The 13,020-nt window shown below is 42.4% G+C and overlaps 1 protein-coding gene across 1 annotated transcript; it reads right to left on the reverse strand.

Annotated features, from left to right (window-relative positions):
- Positions 1–218: 218 nt before the first annotated feature.
- LOC146180789 (uncharacterized) lies at positions 219–11,948 on the reverse strand. The gene is made up of 7 exons (XM_084575655.1): positions 11,558–11,948; positions 9,347–9,426; positions 7,980–8,190; positions 6,839–7,144; positions 3,826–3,896; positions 1,406–1,628; positions 219–393 (listed from the first exon to the last, which is right to left on the reverse strand). Exons 1-7 carry the CDS (start codon positions 11,745–11,747, stop codon positions 269–271), a joined length of 1,206 nt encoding a protein of 401 aa, XP_084431781.1. The 5' UTR covers positions 11,748–11,948; the 3' UTR covers positions 219–268.
- Positions 11,949–13,020: the final 1,072 nt, after the last annotated feature.

Genomic DNA, 13,020 nt, shown 5'->3' on the forward strand with positions numbered 1-13,020 from the left:
TATACTGCAATGCAGTACTAATTTAACTGCCATAACATATACATCGTATTTGAGTTGGCCTGAAGCGAATCCAAAATGTGTACGAATTACATACTAGCATAAATTGCTAATACATGCAACACATAATGAGCATGCAAACAGAAGCAACAGTATATATACATGCATCCTGGATGCAACATTAATGAAGCATCATGTGAAAAGGACAAAGTTGTAGCAGGTGAAACATTTATTATGACATTCATATCAGAAAGGGTTTACTTCTGAAGGTTCAAGCCCTTTGGCTTTCTGCGAAGCTCGCAGGTTTTTTGTGACAGCCACAACCTGATATTTTTCCTTCGTTGTGGATATCATCCGCCGACAACCCCCGCTTGGCACCATAGTGCCTGAAAAAGACTGAAGATGAATATCGAAATCAGTAAATGACAAGTATAGCCTCAGTGTCACATCCAGGAAAATATTCTGGCAGTCAAGACTACCACCATGTGTCACGGCTGGCACATGGCTTGTTCAGCTGAAGACGGCTGCGCCAACAACATGCAATCTACGAGCAAATGCACAACAGCTGTTCTCTATACGTTATCTGCTTTTATGGCGTGCTATGCACCTGTCGATTGCTATTATGCAGGAAAAAAATACTGCGTGATTGCTGAGCCAAGCATATTTGATATCTAATAGTCCAATTGGGTTGAATCTCGAGGTAAACAAATTCAACATAAGCAAACAAAATTATGGGAGGCAGGCTTGGCCTTTAAGGTATGGCCGCATTAAATGTTTCTGCCTCTGGCGCCATTTGTGATTCTTGTGTGCATATAAGCACACTATTCTCATAATCAAGAATGCTGAATTTGTCTATAATCTCATACATACACACTCATCAGCACACAGTTGGAAAGCATATTAGGTGCAAAAGCACTTGAAATAGATATACAGCCCAACTTCAATTAAGCCATTCTAGAGCGCTTGCATATGGCTCAAATGTAGCATGTTTGAATTCCATCTTGGCAGGAGCTGCCCAAGTGAACAGCTCCTGCCAAGGTGGTAGCAGCTTATGCCACTGCCTGCCGAGGCATGCCCGTGATTAAAAAAAAAACAAAAAACATCACAATGCAAACAACGCTGACACTGCATTTTCTCCAGAATGGGGACCTTAACGCTGTTATGTTATCATTTGATAGTATGTACGGAAGGGTAACTCATCAATGTACCTTTTCTTACTTCTATAGCAACAGAAATGAACCTGAAATTAAATGGATTGAAATTGTGGCAATGAAATAAGTTTTCCACAGACTCCCAGCACCATCAAAGGTCCTCAATACACTAGTCACCACAGATGGCTAACAGATATTTAATGCAGAGGGAATAAAATAGGACAAGATATATCCTGTCGAAAAAATGCTGGTCTTACCTCTAAGGGCCTCCACTTTTTGTGGGGAGAGGGGCTTCTGTGGGACCCGCTCGCCCTCTCCAAGGAAGCGGTTGGATAGCATGCCAGTAAAGCTCCTCTCGATAAGTGCTTCTGTCGTCCAAATCGCCGTCGCAGCACGTTTCACAAATATTGAGTTTTTTTGTGTTGCCATTAAGGAATCGTATGCCTGCTGGGTGATGAACACCCCGTTGGCCAAGTGCACCTGGAGCAAACAAAGAAATTATTTTGTAAAAAGTTATAAAGCAATAAATAAAGCTCTAAAATTTGATTTAAAGGGACCAGGAAGCACGATTTACTAAAGTAAAGCAAACAAACAAAGCATATTCCATCACTCGAATGATTTTTTAGCTAGCTTGATTACCACTGGAGATATTTCAGTGGTTCCAGTGGCTACACTTATTTTTTTTTATTAATCATAAATAAAAAGACTAGCACAAATAACAGACACACACATAGGAGAAGACCGGACGAGCGCTCCAGCGAGTTCCATCGCTCCATGCAATGTGCACCAGCGGCAACGACAAGTATTGGCGGTGGCGTCGCGCGAGTGATGGCTAGGGATTGTCGCCAGAAATTTTTTGCATTTTGCTTAACTTGAAACTCCGCTTATATAGAAATTTTCCCCGGATTTTACAACTTTGAGTTAACGAGGGTTTACTGTATACCTTGGTGGAAGATAGTTACAAGAACTGTGCATTGATCAATCAACCTAAATTTAGAAAAAAAAGAACAAATTAATAATAGATCACTGGCTCTGTTGCAACCTGTTATGTGTTGGGCAAATGCTCGAAACAATTCGTTTTACAGAAACACACTGATCAGCAAGCTTTGAAGTCATTTCCCAGCCTTACTAAATTTCGCTATTTTATGCACCTGAAACAAACTTCGCTATTCAGATGTGTAGGATGCAACTTAATTTGTGCAGTGCTGTAGTAAAACACAAAATAAAATAACAGCACCCACAATCCTCCTCTTTTCCCAGTACAGCTTATTTTGTACCAAGAAAGCTCACTAGCTGCGAATAAATATCAAAAGCTCAAGCTGTGAAGACGAGACTGCAGGTTTATTATTGCTACACATCTGTTGAATGGATTACACTGAACATTACTGCCAGCTTCTTGTTCCAATCAGGATGTAATTCTATCACATAAAAAATAAGGTATAAAAACGGCTTGGCATATAAATGGTCTCCGAGCTATTGCAGGAATAATTCTAAAAGAGAGAAATATTATAATATGTAGCATTTTATATATGTAGCATATACAATATCGCTTCTTGTTCCAATCAGGATGTAATTCTATCACATAAAAAATAAGGTATAAAAAAGGCTTGGCATATAAATGGTCTCCGAGCTATTGCAGGAATAATTCTAAAAGAGAGAAATATTATAATATGCAGCATTTTATATATGTAGCATATATATGTAGCATATATAATATCGCGTACGAATGACTTGCACATTTCAGCATAGATATAATAATAAAAAAAAATTTATTATATATATAATATGTAGCATATATAATATTATAATTCCTTTGCTCCTCATATCAGGGAATCTGATTTTTTCAGCCATAAAACATTAATGCATTAATTACAAGCAGATTGGCTTCCATCTCTTCCCATCCAAAATACATGCAAAACAAGCACTGACACAAGTAGGCTCTAGAAACTCCCCAAATCAGATAGGCACTGCCTGCACAGTCTCAGATGAACAGCTACTACATAATTAGTCCCAAAATAAAGTGGATGATGGAAAAGTGGGGCTGTGGAATGCATGGATTAATGCGCTTGTGCTACTCCCAAAGCATTTAAAGGAAGGATGAAGTTCAATGGAAAAATTTGAGAACCGTTGCCATATGGCAATAGCAGATTTTAACTTTGTGACCTTTCTGCCTATAAAAACAGCAACTTATGACCTCAGAAGGGAGCACACATGGCCAGAAAGAGATGGTCATGCTCACATTCATTGTGAGCGATGAGGGGCTAGTTAGCAAGATGATTTTGAAAATAAAACTATGCAGGGGACGAGACACACAAAAAAGTAGACATGACTATGCTCGCTCTCCTCCCCCCCCCCCTTTTCCTGGCCAGATGGTTTCTCTATGGGTCATGAAAATGCACAAGCGCTGTGGTTTCCATGCATACAGGCTAATTTTACTACCCAGTTTTCATACCTCTTCACTCTTTACTACTCTATAAATTTCCATAATCCTACACTGCCTAATCCCTTTGTGCATATTTTGCCCACTCTTTCTAAGTCATTCTCTCTTCCCTATGTAACTGAATGATGGTATAACACCCTTCTAGTAGAAAAAAGAGCAAGTAGAAATTATACATACACCACAAAAATGTGCATTATAACTTTTCTCATGCCAGGCATGTGTAACACATATTCTTACTTTGCCATCTTCTGTCGAGGTGCAGGCAGCTGGAGCTTCGGTTTCCGTTGTGGCAAGTGAGCGCTCCTCGTCTAGTAAAGAAACGATATCAACATAAATTAGGCTGCCATGAAAGACTGCTCGGACCATATTTGGGTACCTCAGGAATACAGCAACAAGCCACGAGGAGAATGTGGATACAAGCTAAGACATATGCTGACGGGTTAACTGCTCGTCGACTATCACACGGTCATCAGATCGCTTTCTGATATAAATGAATGATGCGAAACTCCATTGCAATAAACCTCAGCAGCACGTCAATGCTCACTTTCGTTGATGCCAGCTGATGCACAAAGAGCTTTACAGAGTGAATTTTTCTTAGCAATGTGTTACCCTCTATTGATGGTTACAAGGTTCAAACTGTAAACAGCAGGCTGTTGAATGTGAGCAAAAGCCACTAGCATGTTCCTGCTCATTTTGCAAAGTAACAGGTTCTGCCTTTATCAGTCCATTATATACTATTATGATGTATTTGTCACCAGCATGAGGTATAGTCATCTTCATTTACGTACCAAGGTCTCTACCTCCACTTCCTTCACATTCAACTTTTATCATTCAGAGCATGCTTCACACTAAATTCGCTTCATGGTTTACAGCAACTGCCACTAGAGTTTGCAACAGCAGACTAGACAAAAGTGACAAAGACATTACATATAGAAGAAGTTGGAATTTCTACTAATTTGTGACTACATTTGGAAAGTTAATAACTTTTTCCTCAAAATACTGGTGGCATCAAAACTACTAAGAAATGAAGCAAAGTTAGAATGACAACTTGAACCTCAATCCTTCCCTATTTGCATAAGTAAACAGGAACGATGACAATTCCTGAACGGATAAAGCCAGATGTGCAATACATTATGATTAAGAAGAGTGAGCGCTGCAGTTAAGACTGAGCTACATGTGAGTGAAAAAGGGAGAGACGCGACAAGGCAGCGCGGTAAAAGCAATCGTCGTTCGCTCTGTCACCTGCTGGGGAAGACACACGCTCGCAACAGTGCGAACCGAGGGCATAGTACACCGCATAGTACTGGCATAGTACACCGCAAAACTATTTGCAGATGCAACAGCAGTCATACCAATTGTAAGAACTGAAGTATTATGAAAAAAAAATGCAAAAAAAATGCATTTACAACACACCATACTGAGTTTGAAGCATTTACACATGTTAACTTGCTATATAAATTAGTCACGTGACCTTTTGCTTTTTTGGTTGCGATTAGACGTTCCTCGAATCCTTGATAACTTACCTTGTTTGTACACAGCAAGAAATTTGTATGGCGATGCGCAATCAAAATGCAACACTTAAAAAAAAAACATTCAAAATGAGCGGCAGTGACGTACGCTGAGCATTCATGCTTTTGGCGGATTGCACATGCACTTCCGGGCAAACGAGCGAAATTTTCTATTTCAGCAAATCTGAGCAACAAGCCAAGGAACACATACATTCTCTTCACCCGAAGGCACTGCGCGCTACCTAGCGCTGTCGTGCGAGTTTTCGCATACATGCAGCTCAGTCTTTAGATGCCCATTCACGCATGTGGGTCACCACAGGCATATGAACAGCAGTCACTGGCGGCCAGGGAGCTGCTCAACTGTACTGATGTTCACGCTTTCAAGACAGACTCGCAGGCCATTTTCCTGAATTTCTCTAACACGAAGCATAATTGTTGATGTTCACTGTTACCGGCAATCAAAAACCAAATGTGGAACAAGTCTCCAATTGCCTCCGCAAGGCTCTTTAATGGCTAGCAGTTTGTTATTCGCAGTTGCAGAGCTAGAAAAGTGAGCTTGTGAATGACCCAAGGGGCAGTAGTTTTTTGACCAAAATAATTGCACAACCTCGGTTATTTGCAGCCATGAATGGGACTTTAAAGTTATGGCATGGCTTATTACAATTATGTGCACCATGCACTGTTGCCTGCTAGAGGGTCTGCAGAGGCTTCCCAAGGAACTGAGGATGGCGATCTCACAGGTGGAGGTGGTGTTGACAGCATACTAAGCTGCATGGCTATTAAAAAAAAAAACAGGACGTAAGAGTGGGAACACTCAAAAGTTGTGCCATGTCATACAGAATGGAAGAATTCAAGCATGAAACAGGGCCTTAATGAAAAAAATTTGTAATTTAGAGCATCCTTTCAGAAGCACACAGGATAATTTTTTAGCTTTACTTTAGAAACAAGCTACGCCAGCATTTTGTGGCATAAAAGTTTGACCGTAAAGTGCAGACATGGTAAACAACTATAATGTGCCAACATTAAAGACCGTGTTATCTAGGAAATGTGCCTGCGTTGTGAGCAAGATATCACCCACATATATTTGGCACATCACATTTGTGAGATGGCAGAGCCGAGCACTGACCAGTCAGTGGGCTGTAGCATCAGAGACCAGATGACACAGCCAAATTGGCAGAACTCAGGTAGCTTCTTTCTATTTTCCTCTAGGATTCTGAGTAAGACACGCTACTCCTAGGCCTCGCAGACACTTCCCTACGGCTTAGAGGCTTTTTATATTATACAGGGCAGTCTTTCATATAAAGTGGTATCTTACAACAGTACGCTAACGAGTATATGTGGGATAAGAGACGCATAAATTAAAAGACTGCTGATTAGAAGAGCTGAAAAATGCATGCACGCAAACAGAGATCTGCAAGGGTAACCCAAAACGGGAGGTATTCTGTCTCATCATACATTTAATGGCAGACCTTAAGTATCCTCAAAATGTTGTTTTAAAGGCAAAAAAAAATAGTGTGCCCGGTATGACACCATACTGTTTTCTTTCAACACCCCATACCTTGCATGCATCCACAAGCATGTTAGCTCAAATGTGCAAATTAATTCGTGGTTCTACAGTTTCTTTTTGAAGCCCGAAAATCATTCCAGGTCTTCTCCAATTTCTCATTTATATTTGACTGTTCAGGCATAAGGATACGGAACCTAATAGACTGATGTGGGTTCAAGGCCTACTGTGTGGTTACCTGTTTGATGGCTCCTGGGTGTCTCCGAGCACAGGGCTCCTTGGCCTACTTCCTCCCTTGAAACTGCCCCAGTCAACAGAGGCAGCGTGGAAGACGAAGACGGCACTGGTTGCTGCCGAATAGGCTGTGTGGCTGCTGAAACCCTTGAAACTGCCCCAGTCAACAGAGGCAGCCTGGCAGACGAAGACGGCACTGATTCCTGCCGAATGGGCTGTGTGGCTGCTGAAACCCTTGAAACTGCCCCAGTCAACGAAGGCAGCATGGCAGACGAAGACGGCACTGGTTGCTGTCGAACGGGCTGTGTGGCTGCTGAAAATCGCATATCTATGTAAATGAAGCAATTCCACTAATGCTTAAGACTTGCTAGAGGGCTAGTTGGTGCAAATTTCCATGAAAAAAATGTAGTACCAAAATGGACACCATGCAAATAGAGAGACAGGATGGGCACAGCTTGCAGCTGTTTATTCACAGCAGATGGAAGCGACTTTAAGGGGGGACGCAGGTCTTAAACTGGTCAAAAATGGACGCAAAATCAATTTTGAGAAAAACGCATTTTCGGAATGTTTCCCCCTTTGAATACAAGCCTTCAATGTTGCGTGGTGGCATATGGCAAGCGATGGAACACGGCGACACAACAGAAACAGAACAACGTGATGACAAGATGATTAAATATATGCTTTTAATGGCCAGTAGGCCTAGCACGAGCTGTCCGCCCCACACCACTGCCCACTTATTCGTCTTCATAACAATATCAACACTAAATTCCGTCGGGAAATACGATAAAATACACTTTTTATCGTCTTATATTCGCTTCCATCTGCTGGGAATAAACAGCAGCAAGTTGCACCTGTCCTGTCTCTATCTGCATGACGTCAGTTTTTTTTTCTTTTGTTTAAAATTCAAAGTTCAATTTTATTCAGAAATAAATAAATCATTTGACTATACAGAAGGTTACAGAAAGAGGTCCCCTTTCACGCCTTTTCCCACTAATATCGTTTCCTAGTTGGCAGACACACTGTAAATGCACAGTTTGACAAAAATTGTGAATCAGATTATGCCATCTTATACATAACAGGCAGGTTTACAGAAGATGGTGATGTAATTCGCAACATTAACAAAAGACCTGCTTTGCAGGGCTTACCTCGTGCCGAAAGGCTGTCCAGCAGCTGCTCTTGAAGCCGTGTATTGAGGCGCCGCAGTTCAGCATTTTCCTTTCTGAGTTCCACATTTTCATTCTTTAGCTCTGTTAGCTCACGTCTACTTGCTTCCTCAGGAAGGTTTGCCAGAATGTCCTTTGCAGCTGACTGCTTGGCTGCCTCTCGCAGCTTCTTTTTGCCTTTTGAACTCTGAAACTAAGGTCAACTTCATTATAACGCCAGTAAAGGTTGTGACATCTTTGCAAAAAATATTGTTTCTTTAATGCCCTGTGAAGCTACATTTGGAACAAAGTGACATCCAAGCAGGGAGACCTAGCCATCGATATCAGCCAAAGCGGTCATGTTTCGATTGCGGCGAAATGCAAACAGCATCAGTGTGCCATGCGATGCCAGTGCATGTGAGCCACCAGTGATCCAAATTAATGAGCACTTCGCTACACTGCACTCCATGAGCTGCACCAAGAAATTAATGTGTACATTATTCAGTTTATTTTGAACTAGATATCATAATAAGGACCCACTGTCCAATTAGTTATTAATAACCAGCATCCACTACTACACAGTCATACAGCTATAAAAGAGCCTTGTGAAAACAAGCTTAGCAGAAAAATATAATCTACTCTCATCCAAAGATCAAACCTTGGCACAGCATAAGTCCTAACTGCAAATAGTCCCCATTTGAATGTTTATTGCACCGAGGCAGGTGAACAGCCCGGCAGTCTGCATTAAGAATTCCATAGGTGCAGTAATGTAAAAGTATTGAAACTTCTGTTATGCTGCCTAGCAGGTTCAACCAACAATAGGCTAGCAGACTTTGCTGCACTCGGCCAGATGGCGCATGTGTATTGCATATTTACTTAGGTCAAATGAAGGAGTAGTGCAGATGATTTGATGACGGCAACAAGTTTACTGCACAGCGTGAGACTGTTTTGCAGTTCGAGCCTGAAAATATCAATGAAGATGACAGCGTGACAGTATGTTACTGCTTTAAGCATGATCGCCTATGATGATAGCAGTGTTCCCGCGCCTTGGCTAGGGCCTGTGTTCATTATGGTGCAGGCTCAAAATGCAGTAAAAACAATGTTTCTTTTTTTCTCAATTGCAAGTTGAAAACGCGCACAATGACAAGTTGAAAACACGACTGTCGATTAGGCATCTGCACTTTCAAGAAAAGCACAGCATTAGCCACTGTTTTAGGCAGACCTAAGCAGAAACCAGAGCTCCTCACTCCATTAGAAAAAGGAGTTCATAATTGCACCTTGGGCTTCCAGAAAAAGAGAACAGAGCTGAATTCAAGTACTAGCCGTACATAGGTTTTATGAAGAGCAGTGTCCCGCCGTACGATACTCACATCTATAGCCCGCATCTTCCTTTTAATCTTTTGTCGATGAGCCTTGTCTTGCATGAATGTATCCATGTCATCTTTAGATTCTGAGAACAAAGTACAGTTCGTTTCAAACCGATTTTTCCCACAGAAAACGTTTGAATGCAATAAATCCTGTCATGCTAGTACAACAGCAACACAAGCTCATACATATCCATACAGCATTCCACTGAACACACTTGGCTGACATCTATTCAGAACAAGGAAATGTCAGCCAAGAGTTAACTAGTTATTTTTGTGTTCACACTATATAGCACTGCTGTTCATGGCATGTGTGAATGAATGTGCTAAAAGAAAAAACAGCTCTTCTGGAATTAAACTCGTCTACAGAAATCAAGAATGAGAGAGATGTGTTGACTGCGTATGCTTGCTTTCAGTACTTGCAGTTATCTGCGGTTACAAGCAAACAAGCGTCCAGCTCAATGAGTGTAGCACGATAAAGGAATGTGTACCTTGTTTTAATTTGCACACATGAATCAATGTTCATTTCACCACAGTAACCCATATTTTGCACTCAAAACGCCTGCAGCATTAATGCAGAAAGAAAAAACAAGCCAGCTTCAATGTAAAAAACAAAATAAAAAAAATAACAAGCCAGCTTCACTGTAAAAATACCACCTACATATGGTTTGTTTTGGTCTGAACACAAAACATGTCAGCAAAACAAGAAAACAACAGCAATGCATACTCTGATATTACTTGCAATTTCTCGCTTTCTGGCTAGCGTTAAACTCGTTGCCACAGAGACAGCCAGATGCACTCTGGAGGTTATGAGGCACCTGTACATGCGTGTCGTCTTACCGGCTGCGATCAGCCACGGATCAAAAGTAATATCAGAGTATGCATACTCAAATTTGCATCCGCAGAGGCGGCCAGAAGCACTGCGGAGGTTATGTGACGCCAGCCGGAAAAACTAAAGTCTGGCAACAGGTTAAAGGTCTATTCACACTTGTGATACAGTGCTTGTGAGCCGCGAAGGGCGTGCGGCCGGCTGTCGCATGCAACCAGGGAGCCTCGTAGTTTGACCAACATTCCCGCTGGCAAATGCGTTCTGTGGGTCGCTGTCCAGATCATGTCTACCTTTACTTTTCGTCAGACAGAGTAAAGCTACCTTACATTAACTTCAGCTGAGCTCCTAATTGATTACCTGTTTGCAACCAGCAGTCGCAAAGGTGGAAAATCGAGCAGTGCTCGAAAGGCCTGAGACATGTTTTTCGACCAAAACGGTTATACTCCCTTCGAGAGTTGCAAGTGTGAACGGGACCTTTAGCTACAGCAACCAGAATGCTGCCGGCACAGGTGGTGGTTAGCCCTGCTGGAGCCAAGGTATGCGAAACTTGGCGCAGCGACAAACGTTGCCCGTGGATTCATTTCCTCTCTATTCTAGAAAGAAAGCTTGGACAACAGTGACAACAGCACTCCCTAAACCCGGAAAGCCGCATATGGTTCAAGCACCACACTAAAGGGGAATTAAGAGAATGTGACGAGATGTCTGCTGCAGGCCTACAGTGCTCTTGCATTACTTTGAATGACGCATCTGTGCAGAACCCTTGATCTAGCTCTCCTGCATATGTGATCTAGACATAACGCTTAAGAATTTAACCTCGAAGTCACCTGCAAACGTTTTGGACAAATTGCATCCAGAATAAGTGCAGCAAGGACAGCAAGGGCACCAATAAAACTTTCCCAAAAGCTGTATGTATGACATGATATTCGACCTCGTCCTGTTTTGGACCCTAAAAGATTCCTTGCGGCATCCGTTTTGTTTCGCGGAGGTGTCGTAGCCACCATGGCGATGACTTTTTTTTTTTCCCCTTGTACACTGCTGGAAATCTATGCTAGCGTCAGGGCGATAACGCAAACTCACCACTTATCTCGGCCAGTTTAAATCGGTCACCGCAGCGCACGTGCACTGTGCTTAGGGATGCCGAAACGAAAGACAGACACGACAGGGATGAAGCGCTGACTAACGAGCATCGACGACACATTTGTCAACACGGGCGGAGCACGTGTACAGTGCAAAAATGAACCACCACAGTGCACTTGACCGTTTGGTGAGCAGGTGTATTCATCTGCTACGTGGCACGGTTGGGCACCAGACTAAGAAGCGATGTCCGCCAATATAAAATCGACACAGAAAACTCGCTGTAACACACTAGGTCAGAAAGGTTCACTCACCGGCCATGTGCAAAATTTCGGCATCGTAATAGCCTCCTCTCGTGTTGTCGTCCCCTTCCCAGAAAACGGAATAGACCGCTCCCGCCGTGAAGTCATCCACGTGCTGCGGATTAAAGGCTCTAACATTTCGTGACGTAGTCACCTTATTCAGGGCGTCCTCCAGGAACTTTACATACACAAAATAATGCATTGTTGAAAAGAAAAAAAAATTCCCTGATCAGAATGTCAGACCACACAAGGCACGCACGAGAAGAATGAAGCGATCTGTCTGACGTAGGTCTGACTGTCTGTTCCAGTAACATTAAAAAATTCACAGCCGTGGCGCTGTAGTCTAGCTACATATTAACTGAATATGCCAAAACTTCGTTTCTTTTTATTTTTAATTATTTTGCATAAATCCTCGCGCTTTCACAAAAACTTGACAGAAGATAAAGCGCACAAGAAGACACACACAAGAGAAGAAGACACAAGTCCTGTGTTGTGTCTTCTTCTCTTGTGTGTGTCTTCTTGTGCGCTTATCTTCTGTCAAGTTGCACTGCACCACCTAGCCCAACTTCAAGTTTTGTTAAACTACCTTTCACAAAAACGATTGCAATGAGAAGATGATGCATGAGACAACTCGCATTTCTTATATTTTTAACGTTTTTAACTCTTTATAAAAAAGAAGAGAATGAGGAATAGGTTGCAACCTATTTCTCTTGCTCACTCATGGCCGTGCTCATAGGCCAGCCCTCCATGAGTGCGTCGATCATAGTTTCTCGGAACTGCCTTGGAAAATTTCTTTCCTCCATGGTTCTATATAACCTCTTCGGGAGAAACTCATTTTTCAGTGGCTGCTCTGACGTCAGCATGCACTGGCACACAAGCCGAAACTATTATTATCAGCGACAGCAAAGCGGCTGTCTGGAATTTTGCAAACGGACGGATCTCAGAGGAGGCCATTGGATTGGAAAACATTTATTGTCAGCAATGAGCAATTTGTGGCCGCTACACGCTCTAAAGAAGGGACTGTTAGTAGGTCCGCTGGTGGCGGCGCTTTTTTGCAGCTCCATATAATATATTATTATTCTCACAAATCCAATTACTAGTACCATATCCATCATATGGATACCAGCACACAGGTCTGCCCCTGGCAACGAAGCTGCGCACCTGCTGGCCCGAGATCTCTGCCACCGGGCAGCGGTAGAACAGCCCGAATGCAAGGGAATTAAAGATTGCGCTATCACATACAATGAGATCACTTAGTCTTACAAACTAGATTGAAAAGTCTACCCTCCCCCAGATCGGTCTCTCACTAACAATGGAAGCACGCACAAGCCGGTAACTACATCTGCTACATCTGCCCGGTCTGAATTTTCTTAACACATTTCTTCTTCCGGGGAGGAAGAAGATTCTAAATGCAAAAATTGCGGCCAAAAAGGCACGCTAGATTATATAATATGGGAATACGCCGACTCTCCAGG

Source organism: Amblyomma maculatum, chromosome 8 (assembly GCF_055883805.1).
Source record: "Amblyomma maculatum isolate TAMU_Amacu chromosome 8, ASM5588380v1, whole genome shotgun sequence".
Lineage (NCBI taxonomy): Eukaryota > Metazoa > Arthropoda > Arachnida > Ixodida > Ixodidae > Amblyomma > Amblyomma maculatum.

Excerpts from the sequence above, each read along its gene's own strand:
- LOC146180789 (XM_084575655.1), bottom strand. The coding sequence starts at position 11,747 with ATGCATTATTTTGTGTATGTAAAGTTCCTGGAGGACGCCCTGAATAAG. Across the intron at positions 1,629-3,825 it reads CCTCGACAGAAGATGGCAAA|GTGCACTTGGCCAACGGGGT; the intron begins GTAAGAATATGT and ends TGTTTGCTCCAG. Across the intron at positions 394-1,405 it reads AAAAGTGGAGGCCCTTAGAG|TCTTTTTCAGGCACTATGGT; the intron begins GTAAGACCAGCA and ends ATTCATCTTCAG.